This window comes from Podarcis cretensis (assembly GCF_951804945.1).
Source record: "Podarcis cretensis genome assembly, chromosome: 6".
NCBI lineage: Eukaryota > Metazoa > Chordata > Lepidosauria > Squamata > Lacertidae > Podarcis > Podarcis cretensis.
The window spans coordinates 51,056,563-51,083,299 of record NC_137175.1 but is presented as its reverse complement, the minus strand read 5'-3'; the positions used below and the strand labels follow the sequence as shown (position 1 = coordinate 51,083,299).

The window sequence follows — 26,737 nt, the reverse complement described above, 5'->3', positions numbered from 1 at the left end:
TGGCAGTAAATTGACAAGCTTGCAAGCTTTCGCCTAATATCAGAGAACAATAGGACAACCTTTTGTGGTGCTGAAAGCAACATAGCCGGTGCACTAAATCAGTTCAAACAATATATTCTAATCTCAGCAAAGCTTTTACGGTAGTTACATAATTATACAGCAGTTATCCCATCACTGCAGGGGTCCTCATACAATGTTGTAATGAACCTCCCTAAGTCAAGAAGGAAATCGCTTTAACCTCTCTGAGGGTAACACAAACAGCAGAATGGCTGATTGCTTGTTTGCCAATGCTTACTCAGCTCAGGCTAAGAGAAAACAATGTCCAATGAAAAGGAGGGCAAGCCCAGGGTGTAATTTAAAGTCCTTATTCCCCGAGGGCATTGGAGAAACAAAAAATGCACAGAAAACATAGACTAGCCATATGGCAGAAGTCAGTGCCTTAATTAGCAGATAGGAATGGCTGGGGGCAAGTTCTGGGTCTCAATCCTGTTAGCTAAGGAAGCCTTTACTTGCAGACAGAGCATGCTTTCCTTGGGTAGAAACTGTGCCCACCTTTTATTCTGCCTTTCCTTCTCCCTTGTGGTTGGATGGACTGATAGCTTACATCCTCCATGATGGCAGAAAGCTTACTCCAAAAGGCTTGGGAGGTGAAGGTATGGAAACTGCTTGAGTCACTGTTAACCATTAACCACATGGGGACACACACACACACACAGAGAGAGTTGTCTCTGGATAATGCAGAATTAATGGACAAATTCATGGATGGTTGCTGTGTTCTCCTGCTTTTCTCCTTCCTTTTGTTTGCCACATGCTGGGAGCAGGCTTTTAAGTCCAACCTGGCTGCTGTAGCAGCAGCAGCAGCAGGCAGGCAAGCAGTCTGCCAAGTGAGAGGGAAGGAATAACAACAGGGAGGAAATGGGTCTATGGGCCAACTGGCAATTGTCCAGGAGCTGAACTGAGCTTGGGTGCTGCCAGTTGCCGACCTCAGCCATAAAGGCTTCCTGTATGGTTAATTAATGAAACAAAGCAAATCAAACACAGACAAACACACAACACTGTGTATGCATATGTGTTGTTTGCAGCTTATTCTGAACAGCTGGAGAATCTTCACCAGTAAACCAGTTACTTCTGTAGCCTTCTCTGTGATTTATGTGCTGAAGCCTAGGTAAACTGCATCCTCCTTATTTATATCCCTTTTTGGTGACAGTCCCATAATAATGTTATAGATATTCACACAAAAATTCAAAATACCTGCTTGAAGCAACACCCTGGGTTATTCCCTGCCTCAGGTTATAGAAAGCAACTGTTGTGCATATGGAGTTTCGAGAACATGTGATGCTTTATATGATCTGATGTATGAAATGAATGTGCAAAACTGTGAAATGATGTCTGTGAAATGGAAAATCACTTAATAATTACATGTCTCACACCGTCAAGTTCACTCAGTGAACCCCAAAAAACATAAGGCAGGTGGAGATTTATAATACATATATATATATATAGAAGTTAAGAGGAAAGCCAGTGAATTTGTGCGTAGAAATAGTATCTGACAAAGTTGTCAACCGTATAAAGAGAGGTTGCTTAAAGTGAGGTGGCATGGGCAAATGCTCAGAAACACGTTCCAGAGGGCACTCTGTGCAAGGTGACGTGAAAGAGGCCACAATGTTTACAGCATGGTACAAAAGACGTGTATTATCTCAAATATGTATCGGGAGGGGCAGGAATTAAATAAAGCTATTTTTTATTAGGAGTTTCATTCAGAATCTGCCTGCTTCCGAGATGCTGGGGGGGGGGATGTCAACAAGGAGGGGCTCTTTATACTCCACCTGTGAGGTTTCTGAAGACATTTAGCTGGACACTGTGAGAAACAGGATGCTGGACCAGATGGACCTTTGCTTTGATCTAGCAGGGCTTTTTCATGTGTTAAAATATTCTTCTGATTATAGAGAAAGGAGGGGGATTTGGTTTATGTAAAGAGAGCCAACTGATGGACAGCCTTGCCTTATAGACCAGATTTTGATGACATAGTGCCATCCAGATGTTTGGGATTACAGTTCCCATCAGCCCCAGGCAGCTGTACTTGCAGCGGTGCAGTGACATGACAGAGCTACTGAGAGGGCTCTTGTGCTGGGATCTTGCTTGCAGGTTTCCCCACAGGCATCTGGTTGGCCACTGTGAAAACAGGATGTTGGACTAGAACCAGCAGGCTCTCCTTATGTTCTTTTGATGGGTTCCTGTTCTGCTAGTTGCCTGAATAAGTGTTAAATCAGAAGCAGAAGATGAACAAGAAAGAGGGGAGGAGAAAGAGGTGCAAAGGTGTGTGTAGGATTTGTGTGATCTTTGGGCAATTCCATGCCTAAACGGCCATTTTATGCTGGCGCCACAAATCCCCTGGGTTGTGATTTGGACCGTCATGAGACTGAAACAGTCCCTGTCTCGTCTATGTCTATCAGGAGCTTGATTCAGCAAACATTAGTTACACTAAATATTCAGTCTAAAAACTGAACGTGTTCCTTAATACAATGCATCCCAAATTTCCTGAACCTGTACCCCAAGAGACTTGCTCACATACAATATGTAGCAATAATAATATAAAAAAGCATCACACTGCCCTACTGCAGACCCCATTTAATCCAGAACAGCAGCAATTGCTTCTGTCTGTGCTGAAGGACGAAAAAGGTGGCCTATACAAAGCCTCAGGCAAAGCAGAAGAACAAGTGCCCCAAAAGTCATTCCTGTCAGTTCTGGGTAATGAAAACAAGGTCTCTGGGATGCAGAAATTCACGAGGGATTTCAATGGATGGTTGGTGTTTGATGTATGAGGCGAGTTAAATTGGTATCAATAAATACTAACCCTGGAATGACGTTCTTTAATTATCAGCGCAGATTATACATCACTTCAAAGCAAACAAACAGCATGCATCGGGCCACAGAGGAGCCGTGTGCAAAATGCAAAGCAGAGGCTGGGCACAGCAGTGCCGCAGAGCAGCTAAGAATTGCAAAGTGCATGGTTAGGAGGGTGTGTATAATCTTCTTGCAGGGTATTGAGCAAAAAACCCCCACTTAAGTTCAGTCTCTAGATCCTTGTCTCTGAGATGTCCTTGACTTTGAATAATTATTTGTAAAAAGACCTCAGGGAGTCAGGGGCAGGGTTGTGGGGTAGCAGTTTCTGGCAAGGATCTGCCTTTTACCTTCCCTTGTGGTGCCTGGCTTGGCTTGATTGCTTGAGCTACGTGGCTCCACCTGTGTTTCCTTCCTGCACAAGCTGTGGCCGGAAAGCATGTATTGGTCTACCTTCTGAGCAAGGAGAAGAACTATACAGGTATTAGATGGATTTAAAAGGGGATTAAGCAAATTAACGGAGAACAAAGCCATAAATGATTAGGAGTTGCAATGGTTATATGCATCAGGATCAGAGGCACCATGCCTCTAAATAACAGTTGCCAGGGAACGACAGCAGGAGGGGACTGTTGTGCTCATGTTGTTCTTATGGACTTGTCATAATGCATTTGGTGTGGACCATTGTGGAAAAGCAAGATGCTGGGCTGGATAGATCTTTGTGACATCCTTCTCATGTTGCTCCTGGAGAACCAGCCAGGACAGAGCAAGTGGAATCTAAGAACATGCATTCTTGGGAAATACAGTAGGGAAGGAAAGGTAGTGCACATTGGTGTATGATCACATATGGACAGAGGAAATGATGTGCCAAAGGAGATGTTGTTATACAATATGAAAAAAATATGTCCCCCCCCCCCGGTCTGGTCGAGAGAAGCTTTTTTAAAAGAAGATTTATAGTTCAAAATGAGGATAAGCCTTCTATCCCTACAGGTGTTATGATCCGAGCGATGCGAGTCGCGACACGTGTTCTCTGGATACATCAGAATGCAAACGGGATGGGTGGAGGGGCAAGAGAGCCGGCGCAGAGCCCACGAACGCCCTCTCGCGGCAAGACTGCGACCCGCAGGCCCTTGCGCTTCTTTCCTCGGAGGCGGAGCAGCAGCGCGCAGCGGGCGCCATGGCTCGTCGCCCGGACACCTCCACTGCCAGCCGGGGGCGTGGGCGCCGCCTCCGCCCCTCCTCTCGCGGCCTTTGCTGGGTGTCACAGGCGCTGCGCCGTCCGCCATGGCTCCGCTGCGCTTCGCTGCCAACCTGGCGTGGCTCTTCCAGGAGAAGCCGACGCTGCCGCAGCGCATAGAGGCGGCTGCGCAGGCCGGCTTCCGAGCGGCGGAGTTGGGCGCCCCTTACGCTTGCAGCGCCGAGGAGCTGCGAGAGGCGGCAGACAAGGCCAGGCTGGAGCTGGTCCTGCTCAACGCCCCGCCAGGTACCCGACCGAGTTGCCCGTGGCTAGAGCCCTTCCCTCGCAGACATAATACAGTCTCCCCACCCGGACCCAGCCTTCTCCCATGACCTCCATAGGCACTACTACAACGGGGTCGGCTTTTCACGGAAAGAGTGAAAAGGCAAGCAGGCAGGCAGGCAGGCAGAAATTAGCAGGTAGAGCTTAATAGTCTCTGCATCTTTCTGGAAACACTAAATCTCTTTTCTGCCTGCTGCTGTACAGCTTTTAGGGGTACAGAGCCTCTGACCACTTTTTTTTTAAAACAAAGTTGTAGACCTCCCCTGTTACCAGTTGTAACTTGCTACCGGTTCCTGCAGGTGCAAAGTCCATCGCCTCTTTTCCTCTTTCTCTGTATCAACCTTGGCCCCCAAGATGGTGCCCAACACCTCCCTCTCACTTCACTGTACACTGGATGTCTCTTTCACAGGCTTGGAGAGAAAATATGGGTCCATTTTCTTGCCCCCCAAGCCCTGCTGCCTCCTAGAATGGCCTTTTCCCTTGCACTCAAAACAGTGGTTGTTTCAATCGAAGATATTCCTAGTAGAGGTTATAGACTGCTCTTCTGCTTGCCAAAGACCAAGCAAATAAAGCTGTTCGTTCTGTACCTCTCACCTCTTCCTGACCCCAAACATAGGAGCACTTAGCTGACATATAGGACAGCAGGTATCATTTATGGCAGACATCTATTTCCTACTATTGTCCCCTGCAACTGGTGTGTGTGTGTGTGTGTGTGTGTGTGTATACAGTGGTACCTCAGGTTAAGAACTTAATTTGTTCTGGAGGTCTGTTCTTAACCAGAAACTGTTCTTAACCTGAAGCACCACTTTAGCTAATGGGGCCGCCTGCTGCTGCTGCGCCGCCACTGCACGATTTCTGTTCTCATCCTGAAGCAAAGTTCTTAACCCAAGGTACTATTTCTGGGTTAGCGGAGTCTGTAACCTGAAGCATATGTAACCTGAAGTGTATGTAACCCAAGCTACCACTATATATATATAGATATAGATAGATAGATAGATAGATATACATACACACACACACACACACACACACACACACACACACACACACACATATATACTGGGTAATTTTTACTGCTCTTTCCCCAGGAAACCAAGATGATGACAGGGGCTTAGGGGCAGTGCCTGGCCGCCAGCATGAATTCCGGGAGGCCCTGGCTTTGGCTGTGAAGTACTGCAAGGTCCTGAAATGTCCAAGGTAGTATTTTAAGTGGTTAAGATATATGTATATTGAACACCAGTGTCATCCTTGTGCCATAATACAGGAATGATCAGAATTGCTGCAGTGGTTGTTGTGTTAATTGAGTTACATATCTCCTCACTATTGCACTTTGAAAGTGAAGTGGTATAATTTAAGTGCCTTTTTCATCACAGACCCATGCAAAAGCAGGCCCTCAAACCTGGAAAGAAAGCAAAGGGCAAGTTATGTGTTTGCCTGTTTTTTTACTCGTTTGTCAGCATACCTGCTAGCCATGCTAGAAAGAATCAATTGCTATTCTTCATTGAAATGAAGCGTCTTGGCTCATCTTCCCCCTGCCCCCACTCCACTCTGGGGTCTTCTTTGCTAAAGGTGGGAAATGTGCTAAGGAAGCAGGCACAGGATCTAGCCCCTTTCCATAGCTCCGTGTCCAGAGTTCCATAGTCTTTTTCTTGCCTTATGCAAGGAAACCATAAATCTTGTAAGAGGCACGAGTTAATGCAGGATTGTTCCACAAAAAGACATCTGATTTACCATAGCTACTGCCCGTGCTGCTGCTGCAAATCTTCCCTTGCTCAGGGTAGTGTCTTCCTGCGTTAAAATATGCAGCATGCAGCCTTTATTAGGACAGTCTTGTAGTACATAAATATTTTAAAAAGGAGAAGGGCAATTAAAGGCCAAATATGAGCAAAAGGGAAGAGAGTCTTATAGGAAGGTAATTTTTGCACAGTCATGTATTATTTTCAAGGGAGGGGCTGGTTTTAAGGAGGATTGAAGAAGGGTGGTGTGATGGACAGAAAGTGGAAATTTGACTCCAAAGATAGGGAGGAGGAACAAAACCTAAAGAACAGCAAAAGCACACAGTTAGCAGCAAGGTGGAATAAGGGGATGCAAGGGAGGAGAGAGGTCAAGTGTTGCTGGTGATAACAGTGGAGATCAAGATCCTTCTATTAGTGAATACACATATTCTCTCCCATTTAGCGTGTCCCCAGCCCTGGCGCTGAGATTGGTAAAACTAGCTACTTTCCTGCCTGGAGTGGTTTTGTTTTAAAACCTTGCTTATTCATTCACTAGTTAAAAGACAAGTGTAATAAGAACACCTTTTCCGTTTGAAAGGCTTTTATTTTCTGAACACAGTGGCATCTTTAGACATGACACAACCGGTCTATCACTCTCAAGGCAAACCCATTGAAGGAGGAGCCATAGCTCAGTGATAAGAGCAAATGCATATTCTTGCATTGCAAGGGGTTGGACTAGATGATCCTCAGGGTCTCTTCCAACACTACAGTTCTGTGCTTTGCATGCAGAAGGTCTAATGTTCCATCCCGGGGAATCTTCAGGTAGTGCTGAGAGACACCCGCCTGGAGAAACCCTGGAGAGCCGCTGCAAATCCACTGCCGCTGCCTTTCTCAGCCTTGGGTCCCTAGAACTTGTTGTACTACAACTCCTATCATTCCTAGCCAGCAGTGGCCAGTGGTCAAGGACAATGGGAGTTGTAGTTTAATGACTTGTGGGGACCCAAGGTTGAGGAAGGCTGGTGTAGACAGGCTACTGGTCTGTCTAGCTTAGCATTAACAATATAATTTCCCATGTTCATCTCAAGCGGGCATGAACTTCTGGATGGGATGTTTAGCAGTGTAGTCAACAGAGATTCAAATGAGTAACCACATCAAAGGGATGAACCAACCCAGGCAGCCCCATTTAGGTGCATTACTGAGCATAGAAGTGTTGCTTGCAGTCTCTGCTGTCCAACAGAATGAGACACCTCACCTCTGAGTGCGGAGGGAGAGAAAACATAGGCAGTAAAACGCAGGCTAGTAATGAGTGACAGATGTTAGGATATTTCCAAAAGCTCACCGGCAATACCAATTTTGCATGGCGCTTTGCGTTACATGAAGAAAGCAGAACAAAGTGGTGCAGCTGGCTATTTTTGTGTAAGACCATGCCCTTTTAACTTGGAAAATTAACACCAGTCTGTTTTTGCAGTCGTACTCGGCAACACTGTGTGGTATTTTGCTAAACTGTAAAACAGACACACTGAAACCAAGCAGACATAAATTAGTAATAACTAATGCAAGTTCAGTTATTTTAGTGGGTTCACTCCAAGTATGATTTTAGTAAAGGTAAAGGTAAAGGGACTCCTGACCGTTAGGTCCAGTCGTGGCCGACTCTGGGGTTGCGGCGCTCATCTCGTTTTATTGGCTGAGGGAGCTTCCGGGTCATGTGGCCAGCATGACTAAGCCGCTGACTAAGCATGACTACTAACCATTTTAGATACCACCAATTAGTTAGAAATCCCATTCACCCTCAAGCAACACATGCATGGAAATGGTGAAAGCACATCATCATTCCTACCCAACTGATTGTGCGTGTGTCCAGCATGGCGATCAAATACTACTAAGGTTCTGTCAGTCTGCCTATAGTGATTTTGCATATCTGGCCTGTGGATGCTGTTTGTGAGCTCATAATCTATGCCAAGCTAGGTGAGCTCATGGTAAATAACAGAGTATAGTTTGTATGATTTTGATACAGACATTCTTGTCATTCCTACTACATGTCGCAGGTGTTAGCTTATCCCAGCTGAAACCCTGGTGTAGTGATTTGTGTTGATTGCTGAGTGCTGGAGGTGGCGTCGTGGGTCAGTGCATCTCCTCAGGGGGAAATTAAAGCAGGCATGAGACAGCTTTCACTTCAGTAGCATCATATCAGCATCGTGGATGCCTCGAGGGCAGAAAGCCGTCAGCACCGCTGCTTCTGTCCCTCTTCCATCCTGATCCAGCCTTTTGCTTACAGGATCCACATTATGGCCGGGCGAATTCCTTTGGGTGCTAAGAGGGAGGAAGTGTCAGCAGAGATGGAAGCCACCTTCATTGGGAACCTCAGATATGCTGCGGACATCCTGGCTCAGGTAGGGGCTGGGTAGATAGATGCCTGTTAAGTAGCAAGCTGCACTGCTTCATCAGAAGGGTGAGGTGCCCATTCAACACTGATTCAATTTGGTGGTGAGACACTTTCCTGAGCTCCAGAGAACCCAAGAGGCAAAGTGTTAGCAAGACCTGCTTAAAGAAGCTCCACCCCAGTTATTTAGTCAGGCCTGGCAGGAGGGCACACAGGAGTGGTTGGGCACTGGTGGCAGTGGTTAGGAAACTGGCCAGTGACAAGAAATAATATAAAAGAGGTGAGCTGCCCAGCAGCAATTTTCCTTCGCTTGCTAGCCTAAGGCACTGAGTGGCTATTCTTCCATTTCCTTGCTCTGGTATTACAGGAAAAGATCACTGGATTATTGGAGCCCATTAATAGCCGGATTACTGATCCCCGTTACTTCTTGACTACTCCAGAGCAAGGTAGGCCATGGCCTAAGACTCCTCCCTTCTCCACGGATAGGGAATTGTCCTTCTAAAGCAGTGTTTTCCAAACTTGGGTCTCTAGCTGTTTTAGGACTACAACTCCCATCATCCATAGCTAGCAAGTCAGGAACAATGGGAACTGCAGTTCAAAAGCAGCAAGAGCCCCAAATTTTGGATACACAATTCTAAAGCAAGGGTGGGAAACCTGTGACCCCCTAGATGTTGCTGAACTACAACTCTTCTTCCCTCATCGCTGGCCACCGCTCCTATTCAATAGGAGATTGAATACAGCAACATCTGGAGGACCACAGGTTCCCCGCTCGTGTTCCAGAAGTTGCTGGAGAATGGGCTTTGGGACTGCAAGATGACAGGAAATGGAGCAAATTGCCCCCCCCCCGAATCAGTTGTGATATTGTGAATCTCCATTTTTCTTCAGCTGCTGCCATTTTGAAGAAGGTGGGAAGCCCCAGCCTGAAGCTGCAGCTGGTGAGTGTCACTAAGTTAAACCTGGCCTCAGCCATAGAAGTGGGTGTTGGGCTTAGAGGACCTATTACACTGGTTGGTGCAACAAGAGGCCCACCAGAGGGATGAGAGAGGCTGAACACCCCCAACCTAGTGCCCTCCAGATCCCCCCCCCCCGCCCATTGGCCATTTTGGCTGGGGATGATGGGAGGCCTAGTCCAGCCTCTTGGAAGGCAGCTAGACTGTGCCTTTTTATGTTTACTCCACAGGACATTTTCCACTGCCAGATCATGGATGGTAACCTGACTCAGAACTTGGAAAAGTATTTCCCAGTTATTGGTAAGACAGGAAAGGTGCAGTGGTTCCCTAGTAAGGCTTCAAAACTGGGATCCCTTGCAGGGGTTGTTCCTAAGCAAAGGGGCAGATGCTTCTGTAGTGTCAAAATAGTTCCAGTAAGACCCCTATGCCTAGTCCTTCATTTGCCCCTGATGGTTACCTTCTTTCTCTGCAGGACACGTTCAGTTTGCCCAGGTACCAGGAAGGCATGAGCCCGACAGCCCTGGTGAATTAAACTTCCCTTACCTCTTCCAGCTGCTGGAGTCAATGAGTTACAGTGGCTTTGTAGGATGCGAGTACAAGCCCAAAGGCAAGTCTGCTTAAATTATCCCAAAGGAATGGGGGTGGGGATTTTGCTGTGTGAAATGAAGCGTTGTAGCTGGGAAATTTTTAGGCTGCTGATGTAACCCACGGTTTCTCTGCTTCACAACTACCAAAACTGTGGGCGGGGTGGTGGTCCTGAAGAAGTGCAAACTTGGTGTTGCTGATGCTTTTGGCTTCCCTTACAGAAGGCACATTGAAGGGGCTGGGCTGGCTGCACTCATACTGGAAGAGTCATGGTGTACTGGATAGTGGAAGCTGAGGGGTTAAGTTCAGCAGCTGGAAAACTGGACTAAAGAGCATCAGAGGTGGAGCGCAATCACTACATGCCAACTTGGAAAGGCAATGTTCTTTCGTTTGTCTCTGTTCTGGATGCATTTTGCCTCCTAATAAAACAAAATAGCATTCCTAGGGTCTTGCTCCAACTCAAGTCCTGGAATGGCTAAAGGCTTCACTCTTGTGTCTCTTTGTGTTCCTGAACCGGTCTTTCCAGTAAGAAATATATCCTTCTATATTTTTTTTTAATTACTCATTGCAGTTATAAGGGTTGACCCACTAAAAAGGAAAGTTCACCTTCCTGGAATCACACTAAGCAATGATGCTGGCATGCCTTTCACAAGAATGGGGACTAGTGTGGTGCAAAGGAAGGGAAGTCCCTGCCTCTCCAGATCTAGCTCTTTAGTACCACTTAGTGGCCCCGGATGAGATTTCCTAGATTTAAAGGGGCATCTTAGCCTCTATCTGCATGCTGCCGCTTAAATTACTCGTGTTCCAGATCTTACACTGCAGCGTATAACCAGGGGAAGACATGCGTGGCACAATTCAATCTGAGCCCAAACCAACTTCCTTAGAAAAGAAACTGGCACCATCATGCAAGCCTAGAGAGTAAGACCCTGGCACTGGTCCCTGCAGTGCATCCTGGCAGATACGCCATTCTGGCAGGCTGGTGGGAACCTACTTCGTTTCGCGCCAGGGATAAACTCAGCAGCTTGTAGGGGAAAAGCTATGACAAAGATTTTTATTGTTATAATTAATGATCCATTTTATTTAATTTACTGTACATTCACTTCATATATATATATAAAAATTCCCATCATTGTGCAGTTCCCTCTCGCTAAAACCCATCCAATGAGTCACTCTTAAAAGCGCCAGGCCACGTCAGCAGCTCCACTTGCCTTTGAGCCCTGGCGCCAAAGTGCCCAAGGGAAGGTGGCACATCCGTCCATATATGCCTCATCCTGTAGTTTTTTAGGGAAGGTGCTTACCGCCCCCCCCCTTTAAGGCTGTGCTCCAGTCTCCAGAGCCGTCCCCCTCCCTTGATTCTGTTCGGCTCAGTCAGGCTTCAAAGTGTCCTAACCAAGCTCTTACCCAGCCATCTGTAGCCTCACATCGCCCACTACGGTCCCCCATGTATGCTTCTGCCACTTGCGGTGCCCTCTTCGCCCCAGCTGGGCCTGTGCAGCGTGCCCCAGGTGGAAGGAGCCAACCAACACTAGAGCAGCCCTGTCCAGAGATTGAAGCAAGCTGTGTTTATGACCGATTCCAGATGGTGGTACGTGGACACCAGCTGCGGCAAGGGGCTCTCGCTGTTCTGGGGCTGTACTGGGAATGGTTCTCGAAACACCACGGTCAGGCTCTGCAAAAAAAGACAGCTGGGTTAAACTAATGGCACTAGCAAGGCACGGGGATCTAGCCATCTGCCCATAGTTAAGCAACAAAGCTCCCCTATAGCCTTTCCTTAGGCCAAAGACTTGGGAAGGCTGTTCAGACAGGATAACTTCAGGACATTTGAGTTAGCAGTGCCTGGTGCAGCACAGGGCAGGCAGAGCTAGTTAGACGTTCAAAGTCAAAACAGCAGCCCCAGGGCTCTGAAGTTTCATGTCATCAGTACTGAGTAACCCTGAAGTCTCCCCCCCCCCCCTGAACTGCTGAGCTATGAAGAAGAAAGGGTCTTACCGTTTTTCCTGAATGGGAATCAAGGAATACGAGCACAAAACAGTCTGTGAATTTCTGGTTCAGCACGACCTGCAGAGTTGGGGGCAAGAGCACTGCAATAAGAAAGAATCATCCCTCACATTAAAGGAAGCAAGGCAATAATTGCATTGTTCCCACTGGGAGGGTCAGAACTTTTTTCTGGGGGGTAAGGCAGATGGGTAGGAAAAAACCAGTGGGCAAGGGAAACAGAAGTCCATAAAGCCTCTTGATCTTCACCCACCCACCTCCAAATCCTGGACTGAAACAACCTGCCAGTAACTAGAGGGCAACTTCTAATAAGGAAAGAAACCTGAAGGACTGCATTTCAGAATTTCTTTCCATTCTCGAGCCAAGGGGAGCTGGCACGGATGAGTGAAAATGCCAAACCTGACCAAGCAAAATGATCAAAGTTCGCTCTTGATTTAACTGACGGGAAAGCTGGTTAGCAGGGAGAGGCCCACATCTGGAGAAAATGATTCTGGAAGGGCCTTACCAGGTACTGGGTGCCAGCATCTGCGTTCTGGAAATGGCGGCAGCTCTGGGGGAAACGGCTCAGCAGCACCTTGATAAGACTCTGGTACCAGGAGACTGTCATGGTGAGGAAGCAACTCTGCCACAGAGAGAGAGAAAAATGAACGTAAGCCACCGGATGTCCACTGAGAGAACAGACTGCTAGATTAGATGGGCTCTGGTCTGGTCCAGCAGGGCTCTTGCGTTCTTTAGCGTCCCGTAGCTTGGACCATGCTGGGGTCCTATGAGTGTTTTCTGCCCACCACAGTATGTCACAAGTGTGCGTACACCCATACAACATGCACCCCCACTGACTCAACCAGCTCAACTCACCAGCTGGGGATCAATGTCAGCAATCGATTTCCTGTGCACGGCGTCCAGCAGCTCCTCCAACTCGCCGAGAGAGAGCTTGCCCAGCTTGAGCTTGTCAGAGGCCAGCGGCTCGAGCAGGAAGAGCCTCTTCCAGAGGTTGTCTCGGCGGCAGTGGCACTTGGCAAGCTGCACCATGCTGCTGAGCTGCTTCTGGGCAGCAGCCACCTCGGAGGCGAGAAGCGGGAAGAGCGGGGATGTGTAGAAGAGCCCGGGGCCCACCTTGACCTGGGGACCTCCTGCATAGAACTCCCCACTGTCCTCCACCTCCTCCCAGGGCTCTGGCACTTCCTTCCGCTGCCAGCCCCCCTCTGCCGTCTCCCAGGCGGCGCGTCCCAGAACTGGCTCCAGCGTGTCCCGTTGCAGGCGTGGCAGCTTTTTGAAACGGCGCATGTCGGCCGTCAGTCGTGGAAACAGCTCCCGTTGGCTTGTCATGATCACGTAAAAGTGCAACCTGGGAGGAAGGGAACAGTTGCCATCGCTGCTCATTGCCTATCTCGCTCACCAACAGCCCCACAGTGTGGCTTCTTGCAGATAGACAGCAATTGTACTGCTCTCCACTTCACGTGTCCATTAAGTACCTGGTCAACCCGTGGCCTGGACTGGTTCCCTGCAGCCCAAACCTAAGGTCCACCAATGACAACATTTTGGAGGTCCCAGGTCGCAAGGTGGTTAGATTGGTCTCAACTAGGGCCAGGGCCTTTTCAGTACTGGCCCCGACTTGATGGAACACTCTGTCACAAGAGACTAGGGCCCTGCAGGACTTGACATCTTTTTGCAGGGCCTGCAAGACAGAGCTGTTCAGCCTGGCCTTTGGTTTGGACTCAGTCTGACCCTTATGTTACCCTCCCCTTATGGTCTTGATTTATCGTCTACTTTTAAAATGAGGATGCATTTTAAATTGCATTTTAACCTGTGCTTTTAATTGGTTCCCCACCCCCTATTATGTTTTTACTGTGATTTTATTGGTGTTAGCTGCCCTGAGCCTGGCTCTGACTGGGGAGGGCGGGGTATAAATTATTATTATTAAACATCACCCAGCTGCCAATAAGCTGCTCAATTCTTTTTTGGCACACTGCATGTCTGAACAGTCAAGGCTGTTTGACCTTGTAATTGCTCATGCAATTGGCTTTCCCCCTGACTTGCAATTTCCCAGTTCATCTCTTACCTTAGCATATGTCGCTCTGACTCACTTTGCTCCTCAAAGGGAGCAGCATTGTGGAACACAAGCATGGAGACATCGAAGTCGTCGTGGTGACGCAACCCCTCTGAATCCTTGTAGGAGCCAGAGCTGTAAGGAAAGAATGCAAGGGGTTCTCTACATGGTCAAGAAAGCAGCTGCAGTCCTTTTGGGCCACAGTGTAGACTGCAGCCAAATGGACTTGCATTGCAGCGGGTAGTTCATTTGAACCAAAAATAGGCTCTATTGTTTCCTACAAGTGAGGGGGGTGGGGGTGTAGAACAGCAGTGTTACAGCCGTTACTTGACTCACCACTGTAGAATGATGTGCGTGAGAGTCAGACATATGTGGCAGCTTTTGGGTTCGTAGCACCATTGCCACGTAGTACAGTTTGGGCAAAAATAAAATTGAAGCAATTTAGGAGAGAAAAATCAGTGGCTAGGAATACATCAAAGAGTTTGGAGTTGCAGGATACATTACACATCAGCCAACAGATGAGCCTGATACAAGGACCATTTTGTGTCAAGTTTCTCAGTCCAGGAATATATACCCCAGAACAGACATCTGCACCTTATACCACCATCCAAGCAGCATAACAAACTTTGTATTTGTGTCTTTTTTTTATTATTATAATCATGTCTGTTTTGCAAACAGATATTGGTAACTGCAGCAGCCTGGTAATGCAGAAAGCTAGTGTTTGAAGCCTCCCCAGTGCTAGAAAAGGTTTGTACACACAAGTATTTTGTGAAAAATGCCCCACATTTGACATTTCCCCCATCTCTGAATTCTCAAGCCTTTTAATGGACTGCTATGTCTAGTTTCAGAGCAACTGGCATAAAACACCAGCATGTCACACCTAAGCTGGTAAGAAGGTTGTTCTATCCTGAAAAGCAAATCTAGGAAATCCATGGGCATCCCATATCAAGGACTAGGCAGCTGGAAAAAGTTGTGGGACCTTGTCCCACCTGTGTGAGATCAAAAAGCCAACGCCACCTGAAAGAGACTGTTTGGTGTTTGAATCAAGAACCTAATACGCAGGTAGGCAAAAGCTAGGCTTACTTGTGCCATACCTGAAGCCAGTGTGGCTGTGTTGTATTCCAAAGGAAGTTGACAAAATTGGATTTCTTTTGAAGAGGATAAAGCACCCTGTGGGAATGGGATTCTGGTAGCAGCCGTTAAAAAATGTGGCACCAAAGAGACAAGAGTCGGTTCAATCCAAGGAAGGAAAACAATAGTTGGTAATCTGAATGCCAAGTTGCTCACATGAGGTTTCTCAAAAAGAATCAGAAATTCTATGTTAGCAAAACACAAACACGGTCTCTAGAGGCAAATGTTTTATCCGTATCCTCTCCTCAACTGTCAGCAGCAGTAAAAATTGGTTGGTGGAATTGTCCTTGGTTGCTTTTGACTGGTTGAGAATGAATGCGAGACTCCTCAATAAGCAAAATTTAGGTAAGTGACTAGGAATAATAATAATGAATAGAGTACAATTTACAAAAAAAATTAGAGAGTTAAACAGCATCGGAGAAGTGTGGTCTGCATTTCCAGGCCACCATGCATCTGAAAAAATAGACTCTAGCCTACAAAAGCTTATTCTACAATACAGGATGTTAGTTGTGGAGGGCTAAAGAGTTGAGGACAAAATGAAATGCCTTCTTGTGGCACCTTAAATTAAATACTTCCTTTGTAAATCAAATACTGACAGTACCTTATTGGACTTCTGCAAATAAAAATCTCTTTTTCCCTAAATCACGTAAAACAAATGATTCATTTGCAATCATTCAAAATGCATTTTTGCCAGTCTGGACCTAGTGGGTTCAAGTCCTACGTAACACAATATAAAGCCTTAGGCAGAACCTGAATTATTTAATCTTTGTGCAGTGCCTAGCTATGTTAGGTGCATCCTCATCCTCATCACCACTGAGGAAAGACATAAAAGGTGAGTTATCTGGTGGCCTTTTGAATGAGGAAGGTGAAAGAAGATGCATGGCACATGAAGCTTAGGGAGTGGGGCTCACAGACAAGTGTCATAAGTGGCACTGAGACAAGAGATTATCAGAGCAGCCTGGAAATCACTTGCCTGTTCCAGATGGAGACTAGGGCATACTCATTTTGCTCAGGGCTGGGAGTGCCCTTCTTGCCCTCAGCGCTAGTTCCTGGTTTGGCCATGCGCAGTGGTTTCATATGATAGGTGTTGGCGTGGTCAGTTATATAGTTGTACAGCTGGTGTGCTGTAATGGAGCTGGTAGGCAAGGTCAGCGCACCTGTAGGAGAAGCGGAAGGATTACCATATGTTTGCTTACGGCCATAGGATCGCTTGGTTCTGGGAGTCTGTGTGGGGGACAGAGGTCTACCTGCTCCACAAGACAAACCTGAAATGAGTCCCCGTTTGTGTTATTACATTCCTTCTGGATGCTGTCGTCAGAGATAGTGCAACCATCTTCCAGATGTTTGCCAGAAAACATTAGCCTTTGCTGGTCAAGGGAAATGCCTGCTTTGTTCCTTTAAATCACTGTTAGTTGTTGGCTACTTATGTCAGCACGCTGTTTTGGGTTTATTTTCCTTTTTGCTGATCTTCTAAAATGATCTTCTAAAATGTTTCCCTTCAACTTCTTGTTTGAGTGCCACTTGCTTTACAGTGTTTTATTAAAATAGCTCTTTAAGCCCACACAGTCGGCTTCTCCCTGGTTCTTAGCTACTGGGTTCCAGAGTTCAAAAGGCCCTTCTGTTGTTAAAAACAGGAAGGGTTTTATAGGTCCTTTAAATTTTTGGCATACTCCTGTGCTCATGTAACCAGGTACTTTAGCGATGTGGAGCCAAGTGTGCTAAAGGAGGGCCAGCAACACTGAGTTTTTATTCTACTAGAGTAAAACCTCCTTCCCACTTGCCTATGTCAGATTGGAAAGCTCACTGCTGGTAGGACCTGACTGGTTTACAGCTTATAAGCAAAGCAAGAAGTCCCAAGACAGAGATGAAGATGATAACAGGACCTTTGTGACTTCTCAGAATACAGCCACCTACTGGGGCCACAGAACAGGTGCAGTTGGCTGCGCGGAGCTATAGCTGTCTAAAGTCTCCTCAAATGCCCCCAGAAGTTCTCACCTTGGAAGATGTGATTGCGTCCAAACTTGGGGATGTCAGGGTGCTGGGCAATGAAGTCTTCCAGAAAGCTGGTGAGATGATAGCCTTGCCGCAGCGCCATATGGGATCCAAGTAGGTACTGGTGCACGATGCGCAGGTGGAAATCGTAACTGAACGAGTGCACATGCATGAGATCACGCACCTTGTCGCACTCCTCCGTGAAGAGCATAGAAAGCTAAGGTGAACAGAGAGAGAAATCAGACCTGAAGCCAGTTGCCTAAGGGAGATGCAGTACTATTGTATGGTGCTGTATGGGGGGGGGGGGTTCAGAAAAGTACAGAGAAAAGGAAGTAGTGAGGGAAGCAGCCTGATGTTATCCAACCTAGGCAGCTAGGTCATACCTTACAGAAAACACCAGAGTGCCCCTGTCGCTAGCCACTGAACCCTGGGTGCCCTTTTACCTACGCTAGCCCTTTTGCCCTTTCGCTTTAACCTGCAGGAGAGCTAGCTGGATGAGGACCTTGCCTGGCTACTAAACTGCCAATCTCAGATGCAGGTAAAATGGGCATGGTAATACAGCAGTGGCTCATGGGGGCTGTGGTTTCCATGTGGGTTCTCCATTTGCTTCTGCTGAAGGTCCTTTCGAAGGGATCCACCAAAGATTCCATCAGTAACACAGGGGTGATCTCCCCTGCCCGGATGAGAAACCTCAAAGCTGCAGTGTCTCTGTGATCAGTTTAAATTGCCTCAGCAACTTTTTTCTTTAAAAAAAAAAGAAACAAAAAACTTCCTACTCTTAACACTCCTAAAGGGCAAAAAAAGTAGAGAAAGGATAGAAATAGGCAAACTAAAAGTCTGGCAGAACTCTGCCAAGGTCCTTTACCTCTTGGAGTTAGGGAGGTCTGGAACTGCAAGGAGGTTCTCTACCACAGAGGATAGCAGTGGCAAGTCTGATTTGCACAGCCTTCCCTATTGCAGGGAGCAGGAGAATCAACCCCCCCCCACTATAGGAAAATTGGGGTGCAGCAGCATGTAGTAGGACTGGCTCCTGTAGTTCCTGTCTCAGGAGGACCATGCAAGGCCATGTGTGAGGTGCTACCACCCCTGAAGTTCTACTCAACATATGTGGAAGCGGAGGAACTTTGTGGCTGTGGGAGGTGGAGGCAAAGGCCGTACCACAATTTCCACAGAAGAGTGGAAAATAAAACGCCCATCTCCGCCATTAGACTTGGAGGTTTCTGAGTACAGAATCATGCGTCTGAGATACAATTAGGATAACTTTAAGCCATCACAGTGGATCTTGCCACCAAATAAGTTGTCTGGCCCTTCTTTAAAGTAGTATATTTAAGGCTTATACGGGTAAAGGTAAAGGGACCCTTGGACAGTTAAGTCCAGTCAAAGGCGACTGGGCTCTGGTGCTCATCTCGCTTTCAGGCCAAGGGAGCCAGTGTTTGTCCACAGACAGCTTTCCGGGTCATGTGGCCAGTGTGACTAAAGTGCTTCTGGCGGAACAGGACACAGTGACGAGTGCCAGAGCGCATGGGAATGCTGTTTACCTTCCCGCTGCAGCAGTACCTATTTATCTACTTGCACTGGTGCGCTTTCAAACTGCTAGGTTGGCAGGAGGTGGGACAGAGCTACGGGAGCTCACCCCTTTGTGCACACCCAGGGTGCTCTGTGGGTGAGTGAGGATTCGAAGCAACTTAGGAGGTGCTGGCTTGGTTTAATTCAGGAGGAAAACATATAAATGGGAGCAGATGCCTAAGTAGGCACAAGAAGAAAAATTTGGAAGGATCTGCTTTTTAAAAAGCTGTTTAAGAAGTTTGCGCAAGTGACGTTCCCATCATTACAAATAAAGCATGTGCATTTTACACTGTTCCAATCCGATTGCCAATTGCAAGCATTTTTGTTTACATTTTGTTCTAATATTTCTTTCTGATTTGTCAGAATTTCAGCTTCTCTTTTTTATATAAAAAAAGAGAAGCAGGCGCTCATTTTCAAAGACTGGAAGAATGAGTTTGTAAAGACTAAGGCAGCATCTCCTAAATGCTTAGACCAAAAAGTGTCCAGTGCTAAAGTGACTTTTAAATATGCTTCAAAAAGTTCACCATTTTCCCTCTCCCATGTGTCAGGATCCTACGAGCCCCATTCTTGTTCCTCCTCTAACATTGCAGTTAAGACAGAATAGGGCAACCTGATATGTTTCTCTAAGCAGTTAACTTCTGCTGATGGGCTGGCCTGGTGTATGAAAATTACGTAATCAAGTAATCCAACGTTCACATGATTTGTTGAGTCTTCTGTGAAGCTGTAGCAAATTTAAGCTGTTTAAGTTGTGGAATTCTGTTTCACAGTTGACTAAAAGCAGATTTAAAGGCAGCAGCTTCTATGTGGAAGCCACTGAAAAAAGCATTTTCCCACACTGGTACAGTCAAACCTTGGCTACCAAACACATCTGGTTTTGGAATGTTTTGGTTCCTGAACGCCGAAAACCCAGAAGTAAATGTTTCGGTTTTGGAATATTTTTTCAGAAGCCGAACATTCAACGCAGCTTCCGCTTGAGTGCAGGAAGCTCCTGCAACCAATTAGAAGCCGTGCCTCAGTTGTCAAACATTTCAGAAGCTGAATGGGCTTCCGGAACGGATTATGTTCAACAACCAAGGTTTGACTACTTGGACTACTGCAATGCGCTCTATGTGGGGCTACCTTTGAAGGTGATCCGGAAACTGCAATTAATGCAGAATGCGGCAGCTAGACTGGTGACTGGGAGTGGCCACCGGGACCACATAACACCGGTCCTGAGAGATCTGCATTGGCTCCCAGTACATTTCCGAGCACAATTCAAAGTGTTGGTGCTGACCTTTAAAGCCCTAAATGGCCTTGGTCCTGTATACCTGAAGAAGCATCTCTACCCCCATCATTCAGCCTGGACACTGAGATCCAGCGCCGAGGACCTTCTGGCGGTTCCCTCATTGTGAGAAGTGAGGTTACAGGAAACCAGACAGAGGGCCTTCTCGGTAGTGGCGCCCACCCTGTGGAATACCCTCCCCTCAGATGTGAAGGAAATAGCAGCTATCCTATCTTTAAAAGACATCTGAAGGCAGCCCTGTTTAGGGAAGTTTTTAATACAGTGGTACCTCAGGTTAAGTACTTAATTCATTCAGGAGGTCCATTCTTAACCTGAAACTGTTCTTAACCGCTTTAGCTAATGGGGCCTCCTGCTGCTGCCACGCCGCCGGAGCACGATTTCTGTTCTCATCCTGAAGCAAAGTTCTTAACCTGAAGCACTATTTCTGGGTTAGCGGAGTCTGTAACCTGAAGCGTATATAACCCGAGGTACTACTGTATTTAATGCTGTATTGTTTTTAACACTCGAATGGGAGCAGCCCAGAGTGGCTGGGGAAACTCAGCCAGAGGGGCAGGGTATAAATAACTTCTTCTTCTTCTTCTTCTTCTTCTTCTTCTTCTTCTTCTTCTTCTTCTTCTTCTTCTTCTTATTGACTGTACCTCATGCAGCAGATATCCTTAGCCTCTGTGCTGGCATCTACACTTACAACATCTACATGCCAGACTTCCACAGCTCAGGTAGTGGCTGCATGTGTCAAGATCTCTTTAAATGTTACAGAACACAGTTGCTTCTAACATTAGTGCAGGCAGTTCATATACTATAATCTGCTCAGGCTAGCTTATAGAGCTGCTCAGGCAACTCGCTGCTGCTTCCAGAATGTGTCCAGCGCCACTGAAATTCAGGGTGTCGGTGGGTCTCTCCAAACCCCAGACATAGGAGATGGCAAGTTATTTTCTGCATCTGAAGGAAGGAATGGAACTCTGTAGGACCAGCTTTCTTCCCCCAACCTCTCACAGTGCCCAGTGCTATGGTCTGACACCCCATAATACAGTAAGAGACCCAGCTAAACCAGGAATAGGCATGACCAAACACAAAACAAACCCGGACAATAAGGGAGCGTATCCTCTCACATTCTGGCGTCAGCTCCACCTAGTGAGATAACAGAGGCTGTTTGTAGCTATGACCTTGAGAAGGGTTGTTGAGCAGCGTGCAGGCAGGAACCAAGATGCTCTCCATTTCAGAAACCAAAGCTATGCCTGCTGCAGCAGTACTGCTCAAAAGGTTGCCAGTCCTACCTTGCGGGAAGGGTACAGGCTGGCATTTCTAATCCTCACATATATTCAAGAGTAGGGGAAGCCTCTCTTGCCTTGGTCAAGCATGTCTAGATCTTCAGGAGAAGGCATGCCTTCTGCTACTCAGAGATCCGGGGGGCAACGCCCAAGTCCTGAAGGAAGCTTAAAGCTCGGTGCAGCGCAAAAGGATAGTGGCAATCATTGTTTCTCTCTGCTGAGGCACAGCATAAGCAAGCAAACACAATGGGGAAGATTACCAAGCCACAGCCAAGGGAAAACGTGGCCTTATTGAGTCCTCAAGCTCAACTCCTACACCCCCTTCTCAAGGGATTCCATGCATGTGTATTTCAATATCTTCTATATCCATCCAGTTCTGACCTCCAGGGCAGGAGAGTGAACATAGCAATATTACCTGTGAGTTGACAGTCTGCCCCATGGGGATTCGTGAGCACTCCAGTGCGTACTGCTTCACACAGAAATAGCAGCCCTAAGGAGAACGGCACCAGATGAGATATTGGCTTTTATCTGCCCCTAACAACTACACACCGGCATCTTCAATGTTAACTACTGCTTTAAAAACTGTTTAGAGGTGGTATTCCTGCTTTCATTCAGGACAGGCTGTCTCAACCTGTATCCCTCTCCCAATGCCCATTGAGTGTGTGTCAGTTGAGTGGTTAGCCATACCTTTAACTTAGACCCACCTCACCCAACTAGCCTATGAGCACTTGCGATGGCTGCTTCCCCTTAAACAAACTGGTCTGGCCTGTTGTGCTTAGCACAGAAGGAAAACCTGTTTCCACTCACCTGGAAAGCTAGCTCCATGAGCACGATGCCCCCAGGCAGAGCTCTCTGCAAGTGGTACGTGGTGACAGGAGGGCTGGCGCTCTGGAAAAGAAGCATTTGCACTGAAACAAGCTCTGGGACCCCTTGTTGATGCCTAGGGAACATGCTCCACCCCTCTTTCCAATGGCCAAGCCCCCTCTCCCTGCCAGAAGGTCCCCCCAGTCCCCCCAACTCAAAAAGCCAGGCTGCTCACCTTTGGGCTCCCCTCCGCCTTTGGCCTGGTATATGAGAAAGAGGCCCGGCCCTCAATGCCCATTGCTGCCAGAGCTCGGATCCTGCTGGTGCTGCTGAAGAGCAGAAGAGAGACAGGGAGGGGGGAGATTAAGGATCTACAAGGGTGTGCTGGCAACACATCTTGATGCAAGAGGGGTTAGAAACAGACTTGGATCTGCGAGCAAACACCCCATCATATTTCTTCTATGACAAACTTCCCATAGAGCTGCTGATGATTCTCCCTCCTCTAAGCAAGCATGTCCATGGCTGCTATAAACTTGCTGCCATTATTCTTAACCTGACGTCTTACCCACCCTTCACCTTAAGGCAGGGGTTGGCAACCTAAGGCCCATGGGCCACCAGTGGCCCATGGGGGTTGTTTAACCGGCCTATGGACCCCCGCCGCCCGCTTGGGGACCCCTGCCGCCCACTCGGTCAGCTCCCGTGCACAGCGCTAAACCAGCGCAGAGCAGAGCGGGGACTGCCTTCTGCGATGCTGGCTGGCTTCCCATTGGCTGCAGGAAGCTCCTGCACCCAATGGGAAGCTGCGCACGCCTCCTCTGCACCGGAAATAGCGTTTGCATATGCATGCACACTCCGGCCCACTGTGGCGTCTGTGGGACCGGGAACCAGCCCAAGCCACAAAAACTTTGCCGACCCTGCCATAAAGTGTCGGAGTTGCAGCTACCTGAAGGTACAATATCAAAAACTGTTTTGGACGAATTACAGTTGCCACAATAGGGTGGATCCATATATCTACTACTACCACCTGTGCCCTCCTGACAATCCCCACTGACCTGCGGGTGGGGGACGGCGGGCGCACCTGCACCACAATGAAGCCCATGCTCTGCAGGTACTGGATGTACTGCTGCAGGAAAGTGTGGCACAGCTCCAGCAGCCAGGCCTCATCCTTGGTCCGACATGGCAGCCCCTCTGCGGAGTCACAGCTGTGGCTGCGGTCCCTACCAGATGCCGTGGAGTCATTTGAGCGGTGTCGCTTCTGAATGGCAAAGGAGTAATGGGAGAATTGGCATTTTTCCTCTGAGTGGGCAAGAGAAAAAGTGCCTTAGAGGAAGGGTGGCTAGCTGCCTGTTCAGGAGGTGGAGTGGCCTTCCAAGCACATTTTTCTGTCCTACCCCCAAGACCCCACTGAATTTTGCAGCGAGGCAAAAAGTCCTCCCCCCTCTCCAAATTCCAGTCATCAGATCAATAATTTAATGGGCAGGGAGAGCCTATACCCCGCTTCTCAGATGATGCGCATGTACATGTGTGTGGGGCACCTTTGTGGTCTCAGGAGGGTTGGGCAAAAAGTGCATGTAGCTCAGGTGTAAAAAAAATATTAGCCACTCCTGCCTTAGAGTAATATTTGTGCTTTCAGTTTTCATCCAATGCCTTTAAAAAAGGAGCTGTGGAAGGGGGAGATTATTGGTTTGCTCCTGTTCTTATTTTTATTATGGATTTTGTGTTTTTCAATATTGTGTTTTCATGTTGTGAACTGCCCTGAGATCTGCCAGTACAGGGCGGTATACAAATTTAATTAATTTAATAATAAAAAATCAAACCCACCCCCAGAAATCAGCCTTGATAAAACTTGGGGATACATACAGAGCGGGGTCCTGCCCCACTCCTAGCCCCCAAAGGCTAGGAGACTCTCAACTCCGTCACCTAGGTTCTGCCAACCTCCTTCTAACCTATGGGAAAGGCCTCTTAAGTGTCTTCTCGGCTGCCTCTTCCTGGTATAGCCGGGGAGAAAAGAAATAGGAGTATGGCATCTAGATCAAGGGAAGTAATAGTGCCACTGTATTCTGCTCTGGTCAGACCTCACCTGGAGTACTGTGTCCAGTTCTGGGCACCACAGTTCAAGAAGGACACTGACAAACTGGAACGTGTCCAGAAGAGGGCAACCAAAATGGTCAAAGGCCTGGAAACAATGCCTTATGAGGAACGGCTAAGGGAGCTGGGGATGTTTAGCCTGGAGAAGAGGAGGTTAAGGGGTGATATGATAGCCATGTTCAAATATATAAAAGAATGTCACATAGAGGAGGGAGAAAGGTTGTTTTCTGCTGCTCCAGAGAAGCGGACACGGAGCAATGGTTCCAAACTACAAGAAAGAAGATTCCACCTAAACATTAGGAAGAACTTCCTGACAGTAAGAGCTGTTTGACAGTGGAATTTGCTGCCAAGGAGTGTGGTGGAGTCTCCTTCTTTGGAGGTCTTTAAGCAGAGGCTTGACAACCATATGTCAGGAGTGCTCTGATGGTGTTTCCTGCTTGGCAGGGGGTTGGACTCGATGGCCCTTGTGGTCTCTTCCAACTCTATGATTCTATGAAATATGGGAGGGAGGAATGACAGCATTATGAAGGACTCTCTCCCCTCTCCCCACCCCCCACTTCACCTTCCCCTCCGGCTTGTTCTGCTGGTCAGCCTGAATCTGTTGCCGGAAGGTGGGATCGAAGAGCAACGGCGTGGCACAATAATGGACCAGGCGGGAGGACTGCTTCAGCGTTTCCAGATCTGCAAGCTGCACAGACACAGACACAGGAGGTTAACTATGACAGGTCTCCAGGCCCATTCCATATGGCTATGGAGAGCCAGTGTGGTATAGTGGTTAAGGGCGGTAGACTCGTAATCTGGTGAACCGGGTTCGAGTCTCCGCTCCTCCACATGCAGCTGCTGGGTGACCTTGGGCTAGTCACACTTCTTTGAAGTCTCTCAGCCCCACTCACCTCACAGAGTGTTTGTTGTGGGGGAGGAAGGGAAAGGAGAATGTTAGCCGCTTTGAGACTCCTTCGGGTAGTGATAAAGCAGGATATCAAATCCAAATCCAAACTCTATTACTGCCCCAAAGTGCCAACCCTGGCCATGTAAAAACTTTGGGAGACTAAAAAGTGGAGCTGGTAGAGTTACACAGTGATCATGAACTCATTTCCCAAGGATTTTGCTCCTGCCCATAGAAAACATATGCAAGCATGGCATTGGCAGCTTGACAACACAGCTCCGATCTTGTGGTATTTAGATGACGTGACCATTTCTGAAAGCATTGGGGGGTGGGGGGCTGTCAATAACTAAGAGCCACGATGGCTCTGCTCTTCCTTCACAGCTGGAGGCAGCGATGCTTCCGAATACCGGTTGCTAGAAGCCACAGGAGGGGAGAAGGCTCTTGTGCTCTAAATCCTGCTTGCAGACGTGCCCTAAGCCTAATGTTTCCTTTGAAGTTCCATATGAAGCGATGCATTAACTTATTAAAACAAAGACCCACCTCATCCCCATTAAGAGAGGCTACTAAGAGAAGCACGCACAGCCCAGTTTCATTTCTCTATCCTTGTGAGATTTGACACTCACATGCTCACGTCAGCTTATTATGCAAGATGACATGTCTTACCTACCTCAGTCTAGATAGAAACATCCCGTGAGCATGGTAGGGATAGCATCTGAGGCACCTTACGTCACCTTCTCAATTTACACTACAAAACAGCTGCTTACATGGTACATATTCTCATCTGTCGGCAATAATGAAAGACCAGAGTGATCATAGAGGGGAACGGCCTTCATGTCACTCCACCTGACCTTCCCTGAACATAGCCAAGAACGAAGTAGCGCAGTGCACAAACAGACCTTCTCAGGGCAGGTACAATTTCCACTGGAAGCAGTGGCACTTGTGCACTCCTGTTGTGTCCTCCACAACATGCAACCCCACCCAACATCCCATAACCTCAGATCAGCTGCTGAAGGTGGGAGGAGGAATTGTGCAGATGCCTTCCATGTGCGAAGCATTAACAGTGTCTTGGGTTGTGCTTTTTTAAAAGGTCCTGTAGCTTCATATGATGTTGCCTTTTCCTGGGGAAGAAGAACCCATCCCATGCCACCTTCCCTCTCTCTGTTTCCCAAGAACAATCCCCACCCCAATATTTGGGAAGCAGTGTCAAGGCCCTGGCACCTAAGTGCTGCCCACATCCCAGCCGCTTTCCCACCCCCTTGAAAAACCACAACTCACAGTGATGGGCATGTTGGACTGTGCAGACCGCTGTTGCCACGTCACAAAGAGATTCTCAATTTTCATCTGTTTCTCCAGCTCTGTGGAACAGGAGTAAAGGCTGAGGAGAGCAGGACCAGAGCCCCAGGGCCCTTCCTCCAACAAGACCTCGTTTTCTGGCAAGCTTTCCCTGCAGACAAGTCACTTCACTGTTTCACATCAGCTCACATATGCACAGCAGACTGAGAGAGAATGGCTCTACTCTAATCCATTCCTTTCCACTCTGTTCACTCTTACACCTTGTCACAGCCTTGCTTTTGGCTGCCCTGGTAAATCCCTCATTGGCAAAGACTTGTGCGAAGATCCTAAGAGCCGTAACAGCCCATTACGATACGGCTGCAGGGAGTGCAGTCCTTTGTCCCTGTCCTCCCACTTAC

At 47.7% G+C, this 26,737-nt stretch overlaps 3 protein-coding genes across 8 annotated transcripts in view; 2 read left to right on the top strand and 1 right to left on the bottom strand.

Moving 5' to 3' along the window:
• HYI (hydroxypyruvate isomerase (putative)) overlaps positions 1-10,474 on the top strand; it is a 142,238-nt gene extending 131,764 nt beyond the window's left edge. The window contains exons 1-8 of one of the 2 annotated variants that reach the window (XM_079980519.1): positions 4,057-4,321; positions 5,446-5,554; positions 8,348-8,462; positions 8,820-8,898; positions 9,338-9,387; positions 9,633-9,702; positions 9,875-10,009; positions 10,209-10,474. In XM_079980519.1, the coding sequence (XP_079836645.1) occupies positions 4,123-4,321; positions 5,446-5,554; positions 8,348-8,462; positions 8,820-8,898; positions 9,338-9,387; positions 9,633-9,702; positions 9,875-10,009; positions 10,209-10,282 (831 nt within the window). In that variant the 5' untranslated portion in view covers positions 4,057-4,122 and the 3' untranslated portion in view covers positions 10,283-10,474. Of the gene's footprint in view, positions 1-4,056; positions 4,322-5,445; positions 5,555-8,347; positions 8,463-8,819; positions 8,899-9,337; positions 9,388-9,632; positions 9,703-9,874; positions 10,010-10,208 lie in introns of those variants that run through there. The other variant, XM_079980518.1, reaches the window with a different exon arrangement.
• The window catches only part of MED8 (mediator complex subunit 8), a 299,444-nt gene that overhangs the window by 176,080 nt on the left and 96,627 nt on the right, over positions 1-26,737 (top strand). The window lies entirely within an intron of this gene.
• SZT2 (SZT2 subunit of KICSTOR complex) overlaps positions 11,036-26,737 on the bottom strand; it is a 94,103-nt gene continuing 78,401 nt past the window's right edge. For all 5 annotated transcript variants that reach the window (XM_079980206.1, XM_079980210.1, XM_079980207.1 and 2 more), the window contains 13 exons: positions 26,322-26,401; positions 24,723-24,848; positions 23,125-23,327; positions 22,308-22,401; positions 22,076-22,156; positions 21,684-21,758; positions 17,156-17,369; positions 16,134-16,317; positions 14,042-14,164; positions 12,838-13,327; positions 12,488-12,604; positions 11,977-12,045; positions 11,036-11,656 (listed from right to left, as the gene is read on the bottom strand). In XM_079980206.1, the coding sequence (XP_079836332.1) occupies positions 11,513-11,656; positions 11,977-12,045; positions 12,488-12,604; positions 12,838-13,327; positions 14,042-14,164; positions 16,134-16,317; positions 17,156-17,369; positions 21,684-21,758; positions 22,076-22,156; positions 22,308-22,401; positions 23,125-23,327; positions 24,723-24,848; positions 26,322-26,401 (2,000 nt within the window). In that variant the 3' untranslated portion in view covers positions 11,036-11,512. The remainder of the gene's footprint in view (positions 11,657-11,976; positions 12,046-12,487; positions 12,605-12,837; positions 13,328-14,041; positions 14,165-16,133; positions 16,318-17,155; positions 17,370-21,683; positions 21,759-22,075; positions 22,157-22,307; positions 22,402-23,124; positions 23,328-24,722; positions 24,849-26,321; positions 26,402-26,737) is intronic.